General features: G+C 34.0%; 2 protein-coding genes and 1 long non-coding RNA gene across 5 annotated transcripts; 1 reads left to right on the top strand and 2 right to left on the bottom strand.

Moving 5' to 3' along the window:
• Positions 1 to 602: 602 nt before the first annotated feature.
• Positions 603 to 1,664, bottom strand: LOC123315061 (CDGSH iron-sulfur domain-containing protein 2 homolog). Of its 2 annotated transcripts, none has more exons than XM_044900615.1 (3): positions 1,428 to 1,664; positions 1,011 to 1,222; positions 603 to 812 (listed from the first exon to the last, which is right to left on the bottom strand). In XM_044900615.1, the coding sequence occupies exons 1-3, from the start codon at positions 1,513 to 1,515 to the stop codon at positions 729 to 731; spliced, it is 384 nt and encodes a 127-aa protein (XP_044756550.1). In that variant the 5' UTR covers positions 1,516 to 1,664; the 3' UTR covers positions 603 to 728. The 2 variants fall into 2 exon arrangements, with proteins under 2 accessions (XP_044756550.1, XP_044756551.1); XM_044900616.1 differs by lacking the exon at positions 1,428 to 1,664 and adding an exon at positions 1,373 to 1,427.
• A 3,718-nt stretch (positions 1,665 to 5,382) lies between these two features.
• Positions 5,383 to 17,449, top strand: LOC123315329 (PHD finger protein 14). 2 transcript variants are annotated; one of them, XM_044900985.1, is made up of 14 exons: positions 5,384 to 5,721; positions 5,842 to 5,914; positions 5,982 to 6,143; positions 6,357 to 6,493; positions 6,551 to 6,835; positions 7,045 to 7,238; positions 7,296 to 7,570; positions 10,446 to 10,750; positions 11,074 to 11,335; positions 11,509 to 11,827; positions 13,550 to 13,832; positions 13,908 to 14,164; positions 17,195 to 17,303; positions 17,361 to 17,449. In XM_044900985.1, the coding sequence occupies exons 2-14, from the start codon at positions 5,908 to 5,910 to the stop codon at positions 17,370 to 17,372; spliced, it is 2,607 nt and encodes an 868-aa protein (XP_044756920.1). In that variant the 5' UTR covers positions 5,384 to 5,721; positions 5,842 to 5,907; the 3' UTR covers positions 17,373 to 17,449. The 2 variants fall into 2 exon arrangements, with proteins under 2 accessions (XP_044756919.1, XP_044756920.1); XM_044900984.1 differs by lacking the exon at positions 5,842 to 5,914 and having other exon boundaries at positions 5,383 to 5,721.
• LOC123315330 lies at positions 14,711 to 15,831 on the bottom strand. The gene is made up of 2 exons (XR_006537941.1): positions 15,544 to 15,831; positions 14,711 to 15,430 (listed from the first exon to the last, which is right to left on the bottom strand). It is a non-coding gene; the product is annotated as an uncharacterized LOC123315330 (long non-coding RNA).
• Positions 17,450 to 17,640: the final 191 nt, after the last annotated feature.

Genomic DNA, 17,640 nt, shown 5'->3' with positions numbered 1-17,640 from the left:
TGTCAGGCAGGCTATGGAATTTTGATGGCTGATAATCCCTGCTTAGGTTCTAGGTTTGTTCGTAGGGTGGTTCAAAATAGTTGAACTGTATAGAGCAAGTATAGATAGATTTTCCCTATCCTAAATGGAATTGTGCTTGCTTGTTCAACCATTGTGAATGACTCTACGAACAAACCTTGTGAAATTTTGTGATTAGATTGCAAATTTGAAAACTTTCAAAGTATTGTGACAATCTGCTAAAAAATTTTCATATTGAAATCACACTAGAAATTCATGTCATTGGCCTTTTACATATTTTCGCTCTTCGAAAAATGTGGTACAAGCTACAAAAAACATCGCCCTTGAAAAGTCCATAGCCTACTTTATGATGAATTTTTTAGAATGCCTATTACGTATATGGATCTTTGGACACTGTTGAAAATGAATGCTTTCAACAATCTATTGAAGTTAGGATCCCCACTCCCTTGGCATCAATTTGAAAAAAATTGGATTTGAATAGGACGATAACAATCTTGTGTTAAATCTTTTTACACAGTATAAGGATAATATGGGCTAGGGCAGCAATAAAATATATGAATTACTTTCCATAAAAACAAAAAAAAAACAAGAACAAGACTTATTTATTAAATATCAACCAGTTTTAGCTTACACCTATATTGTTAGTACTATATTCATACCCATCTCTCAAATTATGTTACAACTTTTCTCCTAATGTATTCTATATTCCTTCACTCTTTTTTTATTATCAATGGTCCTACATTATCGCCACTTTCATTATTATAAGCTGCATGACTTCCATCACAATAGGGCCACTGAAAAATATCAACACAACAATCATATGAAGATAAGATATTACAATCATAAAAAAAGTTTAAAAGATGATCATGACATTCAACTTTAAGGGATCAAAGGTCAATTGAAACTATTTTATAGAATAAACCTAATGATGTGTACTATAAAATATGAAAGCAATTAACCAGCCAATACAAAGAAGAAAATATAAATCTTACATTCTTAGATCTCCAGCATCGACAGAATACTGCTTTTTCCACTATATCCTCAACATCTACAGTGTCAACAACTTTGGGAGAGTTTTTGAGTATCTTAGGATTCACTTTTCCACATGGTGGTGGTCTAGCCTTAGGGCAGAATGCCAGATATGAGACATATGTAGCACCAGCAACACAAGCAAAAGGGGGTATTAATGAAATCCAGTCCTTGACTGAAAATGATATTCTATATTAGTATCTATATTCAAAGTAGTTTATTTTACATCATAATGTCTCTTAAATTTTTCTTGATAAGAAAATGTATCTGAAAAATGGTATCAACAGACTAGGCAATAAATCAGAACAATTTGTCATATATGTACATTTGAAATTTACTATAACTATATTAATTGAAGTAAGCATCAAAAAATATCCTACTGCTCAAACGAAACCATCCTCCTACAGTATCGGGTATTGGCAAACCAGATAGGTAGTTCGGAAGAGTAACTTTAATCAACTGTGCCATAATGAAAGTGAAAGTTAATAATACAATTAACAACAATTATAATTCACCAGTAATTGTTACGACACAAATATCTATTTTTTTTACTTCAATTCAAGCACTCGATGAAAGGTAACAACTTTTTGGCAGTGATGGCGCAAGTTTTGACAACTGTCACGGCGCAAGTTTTGACAACTGTCACTGTCACACATGACAAAATATTGAGCGTTTTTTAATAACGCATTAAATTTCACTCCTGTACCCATAGAGACCTCTTGTCTCTGCCTGTACCTAAGAATAAAATTACCTCATAGAATTATGTGAAATACCTACTGGCAAACTGCCATTACTAATATTTGAGAAGAACCATTGAACTCAATGAAGAAATCATTATTGAGTTCAATTAAAACATTATAAGAATCACTGGATTATTAAACCGGTCATAAAACCATCTTATAACTTCGGGTAGAGAGACCTCTCTACCCTCCATACGCAAAACGTACCAGTTTTACGGTAGTTACCTCTGGTAGGTACCCTCCACAGTTTTACCACATACACCAACTTTACGTTGGAATTTTGCGGCTTACGTTCATTATGAATCGACCATAATCGTAGTTTAGGTTAGATTACGAACGTAAAAACTGGTTCATATGAACCAGTTTTTATATAGGTTCAGTATTTTTATGATCGATATTTTTCTAGAAATCAGTTGATAAGCTGGATTTTATATAGTTCTAAAGCATTCTGACGAGAATTGAAGGACCTCCTCCTAAGTCCTGGTTTATGCTGGACGGCATAAACCATGCTTGAAAATCTAAAAATTTTTTCGCCAGGAATAAGGGCATAAGTCACTGTGCAACCTACAACCAGGCCTAATGCTTTATGCTCCTCGTAACTGCAGCTTTCAGAAAGCTGCAGTTACGGCTATAATTAACGGATAATGGATAATTCAATTATCATTATTATGAACAAATATGTGGTCTATGGCAAAAAACTAAATTTTTGATGGGTTAACTGTTGAGACTACCCAGGGCGAGTCTTCGACTCGTACAAATATTTAAACAGTAGATTCTTGAGGTCAAAAGCAACACTTTTTTTCTATACCGGTTTTTCCGAATCGGCTCGGTTTAAAAGATACATGCTATTGAAACATACATAAAAAAATGTAATTTTTAGTTCCACCTTACAAACGATTTTATGAAAGAAATGAATTGCGGAATATAGTTTTTCATTTATTTGGTGAATCTTTTTCGAACACAAGATATCTACGTCTCTCAGAGTTTTGTCATCATTTATGACCAATTACGTACTTACCATAATTATACAAAGAATTCAAAGAACCCAACTCTTGAAAACTACAAGTTGGACGCTATCCAATGAATAGTTGAACGTTTTGTAAACTAAAAGTATTGTTCATATTTTCTCGTATATAATGCGCTGTTTTCGAGTTCTTGAAATGGCTTATATTTTTCATCACGGCCGAATCGAAAAAAATGGCATAAGAAAAAAGTGTTTTTTTAGACCTCAAGAATCTATGTATATACTGTTAAAATATTTATAAGATTCAAATACTCACCCTGTATATTTAGGGCACGATAGGATTGATAGATCTCAATTTTTTTTAGTTTTTGATGAGATATCCGATAACTTCTAATCTTTCTTATATGTATTCAGTCATTCAGAGAAGCTTAGAAATGTATGAAATGGCAATGGCAGATTATTTCATCTACAAATCAAAAATTAGAAATCATACAATCTTTTGGTATGGAAATCTCACCTTTATTTATAGTTCTATTTAAATCGAACCTTTCGATTTCTATTTTGCAAGTAATAAACTGAACTCTTTTTTTATCAGCAACTGTAGATAAACTCTTTCAATGACAATTCTAAAAGATGGATAAACATATATATATATATATAAGCAAAAATAAAAAGTATAGTAGGTATATAGGTAGGAGTGGTAGGGCTCAAGCTCAGAAAACCTTTCACACCTTTTGCAACATTATACCCAGTAAACACGATACATATATGAAATATTTCAAATTTAACCTATTTGATACTTTTTGAAACGTTTATCTGCAATATTTCAGTAATGTTGTTTGAACAATCTGTTGAAATGTGACCTACATGAAACATTTCAAATGAAATCTATTCGATACTTTCTGAGACATTTCGTCATATGTATCAGGAATGTAGGTGAAATGTTTGGCGGCATTGCGCAGGCCATAGCCTACTAGAGTTAGAGTTAGAACTTCTAGTAGGCTATGCGCAGGCGCGATTTCATTCTAATGCCAAGAACCTGGCAAACCGCAAACTCCGCTGACAGTCATTAGATAGCTGGGCATGTGTATTTTTGGTGATGTTGTGTCTAGTCTAGTTAGTGTTATGTGTTAGATAGTGTTATAAATCATGTCTGAAAAATCAAAGGTAAGTTATTTAGATTACATTTCATAAGATGGATTCGGTAAAGCTTCAAGATAACCTCAATTTTCGTTAATGAAAATTTAAAACGGCTCAGAAGTACAAATGAGAATTCAAATACGCTACGACTTGAAAACCCATCGAATCAGAGCGAACTGCAATCAACAAATGCTGAGACAATAACATCAGATATACCAGTTGAGGTAGTAACAGATATGCCAGTGAATATTACTGAACTATTAACTGACGGGGTGTCTACACAAATTGGAAATATTCCGGATGTTACTTTTAATGCTCAAAATGAGCGGAAGAATAATGATAGGGCGTCTTCTGCAAGTGAGATCATAGACATTTGTATAGCAAGCAAATACATAAAACAAAGACATGGTACAGTACCTGATCGAATTTTACTGTAAAATTTTATATTTTTCAGATGCAGCAATAAGAGGCTATCAAACAACGGATAAAGAATTTGAGGGTGTTGTCAGCAGCTGGTTACGGCAGGCAAACCTCCGGTACATCAGGAAAAAGCATCAGGCAGAAAACAATAATACATGAATGATTATATGTACTAGAAAAATTATTCTACTCTCCATTTCATTATAAAAATATAAATTTCTTGAATTTGTTATCAGGTGTTTTTATTCCATAATATTTTGTTGTTTGAAGTAGAATATAGTGCACAGAAAAGTTAGAACCTATACATTTCATGGAAATGTGTTGATTATTACTAAATTCGAAAAATACACTCCGTCGCCTCTCTCTACTCATATTGTTCTTTTTATCGAGTTTACTTTAGAGATTCGATTAAAAGAACGATAGGAATAGAGAGAGGCGATGGAGTGTATTTTTCGAACTTAGTATTATATAAACTAAGTGGATATTCAGAAACATTTGAAAAACACGTTCCGCTGCAAACGTTCCAACAACGTTTCATTAAGCTATTTATAATTATATTCCAGAAATGATTCGGAAGCGTTTCGTAGATATATTCTTTTTCCATGTCTTTGAAATGTTCTATTGATGTTTCGTTGGTACGTCTATGAAACGTAAAAATCGGCGGACATTAAGGATCTCATAAATGTGTCGGATATATTTCAGAGCTTTACTTTGAAATATTTCATGTTCCAGTGCAATGTTTTGGAAACATTTTTTAAATATAAAATTGTTTACTGGGTAATGCTAAAATATTTCAGTTAAATAAGTCCCGATAGATAACGAAAAGAATTAAAATCTCCCCGAAGTTTCTTTATTATCGAGCTGAAAGATTTGAGTTAAGAAACTAGAAACCTCCGTTTCTAGTAGGCTATGGTTAATGAAATAAATACGTAATTAACCATCATTTTAGTCAACGTGATCCTCATTTGATCTAATATACATCGAAATTATGCTTAACGTATTGAATGTGTTAAAAATTTGTAATCAGTATTTTTCCAGAAATTTTTTTATATAAACATCAACATATGTGTTATTATTGACTGAAACAGCAGAAAATTTTAGTTCGATTCCCATGTTATAAACATGGGAAAACGTATCTGAATTTGAAAACAAAAAATGTTTTTCAATCTTCCATCAATAAAAAAAAACGACCCCGAAATAAATTGGAATTGCATTTATGGCTTCTGTTTGCCATTATTTTTCAGGGATTTTAGGGTTGCATTTGGGTACTTAGGGAGAGATCACACTGGTTCTGCATCTTCCAGCTTCATTTTCAAATGGTAGTGAAATTTAGAATATTTTGAGTGAATGTAAGGATGCCGAATCATTTAGAGGATGCAGCCGATGTTGATTTCATTCTCAAAACAGCAAGTAAGTTTTTAGAAAAATAATCATGGCAAATCAATTAATTTTGAATTCATAAACAATTAAAAATTCAACTGACGCATTCATTTCACCAATCAGTGTCAATGTTGTTCGGCAAATTTTTAGGTTATGAAATTTGACAAATGAAGTTGCTATAGGAACACTTGTTTTGTTAATAAAAGTTTTTTAGAAATGAGTTGTAAGTGTTTTCCTTATAAATCCAAGAAATTTTTTTAATTCCATTCATATTTTCTTCCCTTTTATAGTAGAGAGAGATCCCAAGAAGAGAAGGGTGAAACCTGTAGATACTCAAGCAATTATTAAATTTGAAGATTTGGAAGAGAGCTCTGATGATTCTGATTTTCGAATCGAAGATCACCCAGAAGTTACAGATGACGATGATGATTCCTTGGATTCAGGTGGAAATGGTATATGACTTGTTTTATATGCATCAATAGTTTTTTCTTCAGTGATAAGATCATTTAAATTTCAAAATTTGGATAATTTTACCTTAATACGTTTGATATTAAGGTATACCGATATTAATTTGTTGTTTGTGCTATGAATTCATATTGTTATATTTCATTTCATCACATTAATTTTGGTGTATCGATTTGATTTCCTTCATTTTTTTTCAATAGATGACAGTAGCAGTGAGGAAGAAGAGGAATCTGATGTTAATGAGGAATTAAAAGCTTTAGAATACTCTAAAGATGACGGTTTCACTGTATCAGATCTGTTGAGTGAAGCTGATTTTCAGTCTGACAAATATTCACAGGTATGCAAATAAGCTTTGAATTGTAAGCCCTAAATGTTGCATTTCTTGCCTTTTCAGCTAGCAGACAAATACTCTGAAATACTCATCTGCTTTGGATGTTTGGGTGACCATAGTGATAGTGTTAATGAAATTGTTGAATGCGACAGCTGTGGTGTAACAGTTCATGAAGCATGTTATGGAGTGTCAGATTCTGCTAGTCTATCAAGTACTGATTCTTTATCGCCAACAGCTCCATGGTTTTGTGAAGCTTGTAAAGCAGGAGTCAAAAACCCCGTTTGTGAATTATGTCCAAACACAGGTGGCATATTCAAAGAGACAGATGTTGGGAAATGGGTTCACTTGGTAATAACAGAGATTTAATATTGATCTGATATATTGAGATCACAGATTATAGAAAATATTTTTGTTATTTGCCAAAAAAATGTATCTACTGAAAATGTCTATCTACTAATGAAAAAATAACTACCAATAAGATAGATCTACTGAGTCACATTTCTATACTTAAACAGGTGTTATTTCGTAATATATGCTGAGTATTCTTGTACTTACAGGTTTGTGCTCTCTATGTGCCAGGGGTTGCTTTTGGAGAAGTTGACAAACTAACCAATGTGACACTTTTTGAAATGCCTTACAGTAAATGGGGAGCTAAGAGCTGCAGTCTATGTACAGATGAAAGGTTTGCGAGAACTGGCGTTTGCATAGGGTGTGATGCGGGAATGTGTCGTACTTACTTTCATGTTACATGGTAGGATCTACTCTAATTATTTGAGATATATTATCTTAAATTATTTTTTTTATGCAGTGCCCAAAGGGAAGGATTTCTTTCAGAAGCTCATTCCGAAGAAGTCGATCAAGCCGATCCATTTTATGCTCACTGTAAATTACATTCCGATAAAACCTTGGTGAAAAAACGTAAAAAAAACTATTTGGCTTTACAGTTAAGAACCCACTGCAGATTTATGCAGTTTCAGAAAGAGGGACATTCCACTTCAGCAGAACAGCTGAGGATAAAGAGAAAGTTAGAAAGACAAAAAGTTCATTATTCAAACCAAAAGTCATTGAAACCACCGCCTTGGGGTGAGTAATTATTTTTTTTTTGCTTTCTGTGCAAGTTTCCACAGAACTGAAGAATTAACTTAGATTAATTCTAGAACAGATCGTTTGTGCAAGAATGCTTCAAAATTGTCATCGATAATAATTATAATATATTAGTCAGTTCTGAACTTTTTTCAACGTTGTCGGACAACTGAACATTCATAATGAATGATAATTTATTTAAAAGCTACAACAAATCATAGTAAAATAAAAAAAACTAGTAGAGATAACTTGATTTTATTTTGTAGAAAAATCTAAAACTCCTTCATATTATTGTTATTTGATGGAAATAGCCCAACATCATTGCTGTCTTCAATTTTCTAGTTAATATTTTTGAAACAAATGTGATAATCATTGTTATGTGCGAAATCGATGAAATATTACTTATGTTGACTTGAATTATGTAATCTACTATGGGGCCGTGTGTCCACTGAAAGTTTTTTCGCGAGGCTACGCGCTCTTGCGTTTATAGCTGCTACAAAACAGGAATTGTGAACTGGAGGCAGCTTTTTGCATTCAATTAATTCAGTGTTGGAGGCAATGCTATGACGACGTCTGGATAGTTCTTCATCCAGTATTGAGAGTGGTTTGTGAGGACATCACCCAATTTTGAGAGCCAAAATCAAATCGGAAATTCAACCATCTCCACAGTCAAAAGTAGAAAGATTGATTTTTCCTACTACTACCTGATGAATCTAACTTTATTTTTACTGACAACATGACGAAAATTACGCGAAATATGTAGTTCATTCATATTAGGACAAAAACTAGCCTAATGAGGATCTTATTGCCATAATAGTAATTTACTTGAAAATGGTAATTTAGGTAAGAAGTTCTGAAAGTGATATTATACAAGACATGTAGTAGGCAAGTTTTGGAATCAGGCAAGTTTGAATGGATTTATAAGTTATACAGTAAAACTTTCATAGGTTCTTTTGTTAGTGGAGGTGACCAAAACTTTTGTTGGCCAAAAATGAGCTTTTAAAAGAACCGTTTTTGTGTTATAACTCCCAAGGAAATCTGAATCTAGACAAAACACTCTTCAAACCGTTTCTTTAATAGAGGACCTCAAAGTTGGGACAATTTTCTGACATATTGTCACTAACCATCTGTGGCGTTTTAAAAGTGAAAATTTACAAAACTTGAATTGTTTACGCGCTTCGACTCATTCTATTCAGAATTTAAGAGGGGTCTACACCGTTATAGTGGTCAGTTCAAAAAGAGAAAATGAATATCTTACGTCAGAAACCACTAATTTATATGGGGTTTTCATTATAAGTCAATTCCATCAGTTAGTCCCCTCGGAAAGTCAAAATTTTTTTTATTCGACAAGCGAAAAAAAAAAAAATTAAAACATACTTTCATTCGACAACACATATTCATTCATGTTATTAACTTTCTGAGGTGCAATTATATTTTCTATGAATTTCCACATGAAGAAATTTCTCGAAAAGCCTCGCCATTGGCCACAATACGTATCCTGGTGAAATTGAAAACAGACGTTCGTTAAGTGCTGCCATCTTTTCTACGAAAGTGGAAACTATTGTAATATCCGTAACTTATACTAATCGTTCAAGTGTTCCGGCACCACCCCCACATTATGGTAGTCTTTTTCCCTTTACGCACGCCTAATACGGATGGCGAGAAAGTCCTGTGGAATAGACTCCTCTTAATGCTTTACAGATTATAGATACCTCATTTTCATTATACTGTACACTGGTTGTCCCGAATTTAATGCAATAAAATTTGGTCAGATTCTTGAGACAAAATTAGGAAACCCCTATTTGTACCAGGAGGCCCCCTCTGACGGAGAGACAGTCTGAATTCAGAATTTCGCCCAAAAAAATAGTCCATTCTTTTTTCTCAGAATCCTGTCATGCAAAAATTACTGAATTTGTAGCACATGAGCTTTATGATGTGATAAATCTTATAGTGCTACCTATTTTGGGGATGGACACTTTTTACCGGACCACAATGTCTTTGGAACCACTAAATATAAATCACGTATTTGAATTCCTTGAAAACTGTTACACCGTTATAAAGCCCATTCAATTGAAGAACCATCTTGCCTCTTGCAATTTTTTTATAAAACGCTAGATTTTTGAGAAAAATCAAAAACTGTGATCGAACGCGTATTTTGAATTTTGTATGGAATTCTAGTTGTTAGTCACAATTTTTAATTTTTCTCGAAAACTTGCGATTCCTGATAAAACTGCAAGAAAGTGAAAGTGGTTAAACTGTTGGAAATTCCATTGTAAAGAAAAACTTTTGAATATTCTTGCAATTTTATCAGGAAACGCCAGATTTTAAGAAAAATTTAAAATTGTGACTAACAACTAGAATTCCGTACAAAATTCAAAATACACGTTCGATCACAGTTTTTGATTTTTCTCAAAAATTTTGCGCTTATGAAAAAAATGCAAGAGGCAAGAAGGTTCTTCAATTGAATGAGCTTTCTAACGGTGTAACAATTTTCAAGGAATTCGAATACGTGGTTCCAAAGACATTGTGGTCCAGTAAAAAGTGTCCATCGTCAAAATAGGTAGCACTATGTGATTTCGCATATCAATAAACTACTGTGCACCGAATTCAGTGATTTTCATATGATAGAATTTTGAGATAAAAGGAGAAAAAACTATTTTTAGGGACGAAATTCGGAGGGCTGTAACTTTGAAATAGGACATATAATTGAAAAGCTAAAAAAAAAACATTTCAGGTCAAATTTTTGGTAAAACGTTATTTGGGATTTGCAGTCCTTGCCGCCCGGAAGCTCGTTCGCAAGAAAGCGCGTGGCCGCACGAATACGCTTTCAGTGGATACCCGGGCTGATTCTTCATTTCCTATTTTTAATTTTTAGTTCCTACACAAAAAATGCCCAGACTCCTAACAACTAGTGCTTCGGCATGCAAGAGGTTACTAAAAAAAGCCCAACTGATGGGCATCGATACTTTAGCTTTAGAAATGCAGGATGCGCAAATTGCAGCTTTACAAGATATAAGGAAAAAGTGGCATATATCACCCGCTTTCAGCGTAGAATTTATCGCTTATTATATGGACAGAAATGACAGATTGAAAGGCATGAAAGAAACATTGGAGAAGTTATTAGAAGAGAATAAGGTCTTACTGGAAGAGCAACAAATATTGAGAACAAAATATGATGAGGTAATACAACAAATGCTAAAATTTAATGATTTCACGTTTCCTTTTTGAATTTTCACTTATCCTTGTAAGTATTCTTCTCTGGGTTTTTGTTTCCCATTTATTTTTGAATCTGCCCAATAATTGGTTGCTGTCTATAATTCAACTTCGTAGAAAGTGCATGACAAACTCTTCAATTATTCATTAAAAGTTCATATTATTTAAAATAAAAATTTACCTGTTTCTCTACAAAATGATAAATTACGAAGATATGAATACTTTGAAATACTTCAGTGTTTTATTTGTATTTCTAGTATAATTCATTATTTCGAATATTTCCATTACAGTTACTCAAAAATAGCGCTGAGACTACTAAAAAAGAAAAAGATTTGAAACAGGCAATACATAAATTTCATTCCGCTATTCTAAGTGCATCTCCAACAAAAAATCTACCTAATATTGAAAATTTGGGTAAGCCAGTCATAACAAGACCTACTCAACCAATGATGGTACCCACTGCAGCAGCGCTGAAGATGGGGGTAGGATTTCCCTTAAATAATATGGCACCAGGAAGAACAGATAGGGTACTGAGTAGTCATGCCAGGCAAGGTAAAAGGTTTTATAGGTCTTCAAAGTTATGAATTACATGTTTGGAATGATTATCATTAGACTGGATATTATAATCCACACTACAGAAAGCCTGTATTGAATTCCAGTATGTTGTTAAGAGATGCTCTATGTCTTGCCTATCATGAGTTTCAACCTACACTAGTTTATTTCAGATCCACTTTTGCTCAATGAATGTGCCACATGCAGGCAAAGAAGAGATCAACATCTATTGGCTAAATGTGACACATGCAGCCTCTACTACCACTTGGATTGCCTGAATCCCCCACTGTCAAGATTACCCAAAAAATCTAAATTATATGGCTGGCAGTGTTCAGAATGTGATAAATCTTCAGATTCTGAAGTTGAGGAGATGAAAACTCCTCGACGGATAAAGAGCAGGTATAGCAGAGAAGGCAGATCTGATCCGGAGTCTCTCACTCCTATTATCAAGATCAAACCCTTGGAGCTTTGCAATCCCAAAATTGTGATAAGGTATAGTGTAATTTGTTCTCTACCTTTACAACAAGTTTTGCGAGTTATCTCTGGCCAAACAGCATCTGCATTTCGACCTAATTGCAGTGATCCTACAGGCAATTAGCAGATTTAAAGATATGCCTTGTTTTGAGTGAAAAAATTGTGGAACATTACAGAATATTAACTTCACAACAGATGATAATTCGAGAATAATCTATAGGATTTTTTTGCTGCAAATTGCCTGTAGAATCAATCTAAAATTTGGACAGAAATATCTTGCACAGCTTGTATAATTGTGTGTTTGTGTCACTGTACTCATCTTTGAAAGCTTTGCAGATTTTGATGAAATTTTGTTTGTGGGTTTGGGTGTGACCCCGAATTATTTAGAATCACAGTTGAGCCTTGTAGATGGCGCTGAAGTTGAGTTATACAATTTTTCAAAAGGCTGGCACGATTTCAATGAAAAGTCAGTTGGTTTAGATTCACCACTGGGCCCAGAAGGTGGCAAAATTTTCTCTATGGGTTCAGGTTGAACCCCAGATGGCTTAGATTCACATTTATTCATAACATAAATTTCGATATAGAAATGTGTCGCGCTTTCAGTTGAATAATAAAAGATATCAATTCAGAAATATAACAACCGCTGTAATAAAATCAACAAATGTTACGGTCTAAATCGAACGAGCAAACTACCGTCACTCAAAATATCAACAGAAATACCAATACAAAGATTATAGAGTTAGGTAACCTACCATTGACCATTTTGTTGAGAAAGAGCAGATGTTGACCTTGGTTTCGGTCTCAGAGCAACACAACCCGTATCTCGATGAAAATGCAACGAATTGAAGGTTCTTTTATTCGATGTCAGTCACAGCTGTCTATAGGCTATTTAGAATAAGGCTGAGTGTCAGTAGTGGGTATGGTGAAGTAATACACCCTAGCGCCATCTGACGTTAAATGAGGACCAAGTCAATTCACTTTCCTAACTCTCAGAGTGAAGATGGCTTCATGTATCCGTGGTCCTCGTTTCCCATCAGAGCCATCAATTCGTTCCATTTTTGTGGAGGTACGAGTTGTGCTACTCTGACAAGGTCAGCTTCCACTCTTTCTTGACGAAATCGTATTTACTTAATAATTTGAGTTATGGTGGTTTGGTACTTCCGATTTAGTGCCTATCATTTGTTGATTCTATTAGCGGGTTTTATGTATGTTGGAACATGGACACATCGAATGGCCGTTGCAGTGCTACAAATGAAATTGTTGTAGTTAGTGAACTCGATAAATTTATGAGTTTAGGGGCACACCCATTTGATACTTCTCTGTCTAGAAACACTAAGGCAACGGAGATACATGGATAAATTTATCACTTCCTACCTATTCTCATTGAAAATTTATGTGACTGTAAACTCCCAGTTAACTATTTAAATTGCGATTAGCGACACTAATCACTCCAGTCTTCGGCTAACAAAAAATGTTTATTTTGTACTCTTTGTAATTATGTTCCAAGATCTGAATAACTCAATAAATTTAGATATTTCAACCGAAGATCAAAGCAGCCAATGATTTCTAATTCTCCAAAATAACACTTCTTATTATAGTTTGGAGTATCATCGACTTTTTTGGTACAGGAAACATCAAACTCAAAATTTGAATCGAAATTCAAAGTTAATTTTATGTGACAGGAAAATGTCTGTTGGGGTCCGTTAGTTTATCAATTCAGATTTTTTTTCCATTGATCAGGTCGTTGAGTTCGGATGAAAACTTAGCTGATGCTAAGGTAGTTATCCAGGCAGTAAATGACGATGGGCCAGGTGACAGTGGACTTGAGCTAATAAATACTCCAGATAACATTTCTGTCATTAATGGCAATGAAGGTCACAAATCAGGAAAAAAAAGGAGGAGAGAAAAACATCGTTCAAGATATTCACCAGATTTAGGAAGTTCTGGAAAAGAACATAAACGTAAAAGGAAGAAGAAGAGCATTGATATTGATGAAATGCCCCATCCTAGAATAACAATCAAGGTGAATCTATGTTGTATCATTCTATCGAATAAAATTGATTTCAGATTACCATTAGTAACGCTGAAAAATTTTCAGATAAAACCGATACCTCTACCAGATGGGGAAGTTCCGTCAGAGTCAAACCCTCAGAGATTTTATGTGCCACAAGAAAATGGAGATGAAGGTCCCCCGGCTCTACCTCCAAAGGCGGAAACAAAAACAAGAAGTCCTCGTACATCAATATCGAAACCTCCATTAGAACCTCCTAAAATTTTGAACAAGGCTGAGAAAAAGAGTTCAGAAAATCGTTGTCATGTATGCGCTGAAGAAGCTGTTAGTAATGAATCTGTGAAGTGAGTTAACTCTGAATGATTTTTTAGCTAACTATTTTGAATCTGTAAAATAATGCAGCATACAAGTTCGAAATGGATTTTGGACTATTTCCATCATTTTTGCATATTCTATCCGATGTTTCATTCGCCAGCTGTCTTCGTGGTATCTTTTGTTAACAAGCGTCAGCTCCACGGAGCGTATAGGTGCTTGTTCTACCCCCTCTATTGTTAACACCATAGAGAAAGGGAAAGAGGAGAGTAGTCAATTCAGTGTTATTCATGGGCGACACGTTTTGTGGCGCCCCCCTTGGCTACTGGAGAAACTAATCCGAAAAAATTTACGCGGGAAATTCAAATAACGGCCTCGTTTTTGAAATAATATTTACCAAGTTCGAAAAATACACTCCGTCGCCTCTCTCTACTCCTATTGTTCTTTTTATCGAGTTTAGTGGGAAAGATTCGATTAAAAGAACGATAGGAGTAGAGAGAGTCGATGGAGTGTATTTTTCGAACTTGGTAATTATAGATTTTTAGACGAATCATGAAATAGTGTAATAAAATAGAAAATCAACTGAAATAAATATATATTCAGGAAAATATTAGAAAATTACATTTGTATAGAAAGAATATACAGAAATTTAACCGAAATGAATATATAATAGAAATATTTGACAATAACAACTATAATTACAATATTGTACAGGATACATTATATAAAGGAACTGATCTTTTAAAGGGTTGAATGGATAAATAATATGGGCCAAACTAAACACAAAAACTGAACTTTGATATACATGAATAACTGAATTTGATGGATTCAGGCTTTATTTCTATGTGGTCATATCATATTGTATATTATCGTAATACTTTTTTACAATTATTAGAGAAATACATACCATAATCCAATTAATCATGAACAACCGAGTCCACATGTTCTTCATATGTAAACCAGAAAAATGTTACATGCGACTTTAAAAATAATTTCAACTTAGGGGTTATCGATGCAATATGTCCAAATGGCGGTACAATATGCCATTCTCATCATTTTCATAACTCTTGTTAGATTTAGAAATGGTCAAATATCAAATTATTGCAGTTTTATATGATGTAATAATAACAGTTCGAAAAGCAGCAAACATATTTCCTGGAGGATCCCCTAGATTGAGACTTCTAGTTCTCAAAAACTTGAATCCCTGGTCCCTACAACTTTTGTGTGGCATTTATTGTTTAAAGCCATCCAGACTTGAAAGCCATTTGAGTCTTTCTTGTTTCTTCTGGGCATGGGATCTGAAAAAATATTCTATATTTTGGTATCCAAAAAATGAATAACATTTCGCAATTTTGTAAAATCAAGCAATACATAATTTTAATTGATTATAGAAATATATACAAAAACTCACCATGTGTTCGAAAGCAAACAATTTCTTTTTCGGGGAATAAACAAAAATCTCGAAATACTCTAACTTTTTGCATTAAACAAAACAAACTCAGACGGAATGACGGAAATCAGCTGACTTGAGTTCTGTCATAGATTACAGATTTCTTTCATCCACATCCACTAGTTCTTGAACTGGCCACCAAACACTAGCGCCATTTCCGACGGGATTCCAAAAATTCTTAACCTAATTCTAAAAACGTGTCCCCCGTGTTGCCTATCTATTCGGCAGTCTCTCTTTTCTCTTGTCTCTGGTTAACACATTACAATTGGGGAATTCTCCTCAATTTGGGTTATCACAGCATATGCAAGTTTAAACTGAATAATTATAAGTTTCATTCATGAATGTTTCAAATGCACCGCAGAAACTATTCAAAATCATTCTTCAAATATGATGTTTTAAAATTTAAATCCCCTCGTTTCTAGTTAACCATTTGGCAACAGCGCCTACTAGAAAATAAAAAGAACAATGGATTGTTAATAAACTGTTGCTGTTGATTTACAGCCATCATAGGCTCGTACTCACTGGCGAGCCTCAACAGCAACCGGCCATAAAAATCCCGTAAAATTTTACGGCCTTCCTCGTTCGTCGCAGACTCCATAGACAGCCATCTGACAGACAGATAGTGTTTCTGTTGTCCTTAAGTATAAACGCATATTTCAGTCGGTGTTGCCAACTTGTGCAATAGAAACGAGACGCTTTAAATTTAAAATACCCATTTTTATTTTTAAACCTCTAATGCCCAATTTGTTTTTTCTTTTTTAAAATCATTTCCGTATAGTTTCAAGTTAGCTTATGTATAATCTACATCTTTTTTTCGCAAATAGTTAACTGATTTTCATTAACACCTGTTCTCACAAAATGAACTTATACTGAAGGCGGACATGGGCAGTTGAACTAAACTGCTCACAGGGAATAATTTTGTATCCACTTATATGCAACCAGTCTCAAGGCGGAATTGGGTATTAGAGGGTTAAGTACTTAAAATATTTTTTTTTGGGAAACAGTTGAAATTGTTACTTCAAAATGTGACGAAGATATTTCATAAAAAATATCATTTTCGTCAGAAGGAGTATTTCCCATTGGCAATTTCGAAGCTATCGTGCTCAATTTCTGCAGGATTATGCGGATTCACGGCCTATTGATTTCAGTGAAAATCGGAAAAACGGTTTTCGACTTTTTCGAAACAATTGTTGCGGCGTTAGAGTTCGCACTTTTGAATTTATCGATTTAAAATTTGCACGTTAGCGCTCATCTTAAGCTCTATTTTGGACAGAATCGATTCACCCGTTTTCGAGTTTTTTAATTTACTGGAATTTCGGGTCCCCTTTTAGAAATTTTTCGACGAACGAATTTCATTTCATGTTTTGAAAAGAATATGTTGTTTCACAAAAAAATCTCGATGCGGTAACATGCGATATAAAAGCTGTAATTTCGGAGTTTATCCTCCGCATTTCTTCAGAAGATTTGTTCACTATCCTCTGGTCAAAGCTAGTGTATAAATTTGACCGATCTTCTGATCCACTTCGAACGTAGCGTTTACTTTTAATCTTGCCATCAACCGAAGGTTTTTTTCAGTTGCACTTCCTTCATATCTTGCTTTTCTCATTTCCAGATGCGATGAATGTCTCAATCTTTATCATTTTGTTTGCTTGGATCCGCCTCTCAAGAAAACTCCAAAAAGAAGGGGGTATTCTTGGCATTGTGCAGATTGCGACCCAACAGTAAGTCTCAAAATTGTACGTTACCAATAATGGCTAATTTCATCTTTTGTTTTTTAGGGATCTGAATGACTTTTGGAATGAAATGAAAAATTATGTAATGATGAATTGTAAATGTCCTTTCGAAATAAAATGTATTAGAAGAATAACTTCTCTTTAGTCTCGTTCCACTTCACTTCAATCCATTGGGAAAACTATGTAAAGAATTAAATAATTGCCTGTTGTAACTACTCACTTTTTCTCAACATCTTTGATGCCATCCTTGACTTTAATATTTTCACAGCACTAATTATTTTAAGAAATGCTTTAGGTATCAAATAATAATTCATTTGAATTGGCT

This window comes from Coccinella septempunctata, chromosome 6, assembly GCF_907165205.1.
Source record: "Coccinella septempunctata chromosome 6, icCocSept1.1, whole genome shotgun sequence".
Lineage (NCBI taxonomy): Eukaryota > Metazoa > Arthropoda > Insecta > Coleoptera > Coccinellidae > Coccinella > Coccinella septempunctata.
Note: the sequence above shows the minus strand (reverse complement) of the source record. Positions and strands in the feature narration are given on the sequence as shown.

Excerpts from the sequence above, each read along its gene's own strand:
- LOC123315061 (XM_044900615.1), bottom strand. The coding sequence starts at position 1,515 with ATGGCACAGTTGATTAAAGTTACTCTTCCGAACTACCTATCTGGTTTG. Across the intron at positions 1,223-1,427 it reads AGGATGGTTTCGTTTGAGCA|TCAAGGACTGGATTTCATTA; the intron begins GTAGGATATTTT and ends TATCATTTTCAG. Across the intron at positions 813-1,010 it reads GATGCTGGAGATCTAAGAAT|TGGCCCTATTGTGATGGAAG; the intron begins GTAAGATTTATA and ends GATATTTTTCAG.
- LOC123315329 (XM_044900984.1), top strand. The coding sequence starts at position 5,667 with ATGCCGAATCATTTAGAGGATGCAGCCGATGTTGATTTCATTCTCAAA. Across the intron at positions 6,144-6,356 it reads CTTGGATTCAGGTGGAAATG|ATGACAGTAGCAGTGAGGAA; the intron begins GTATATGACTTG and ends TTTTTTCAATAG. Across the intron at positions 11,828-13,549 it reads AATCCCAAAATTGTGATAAG|GTCGTTGAGTTCGGATGAAA; the intron begins GTATAGTGTAAT and ends TCCATTGATCAG.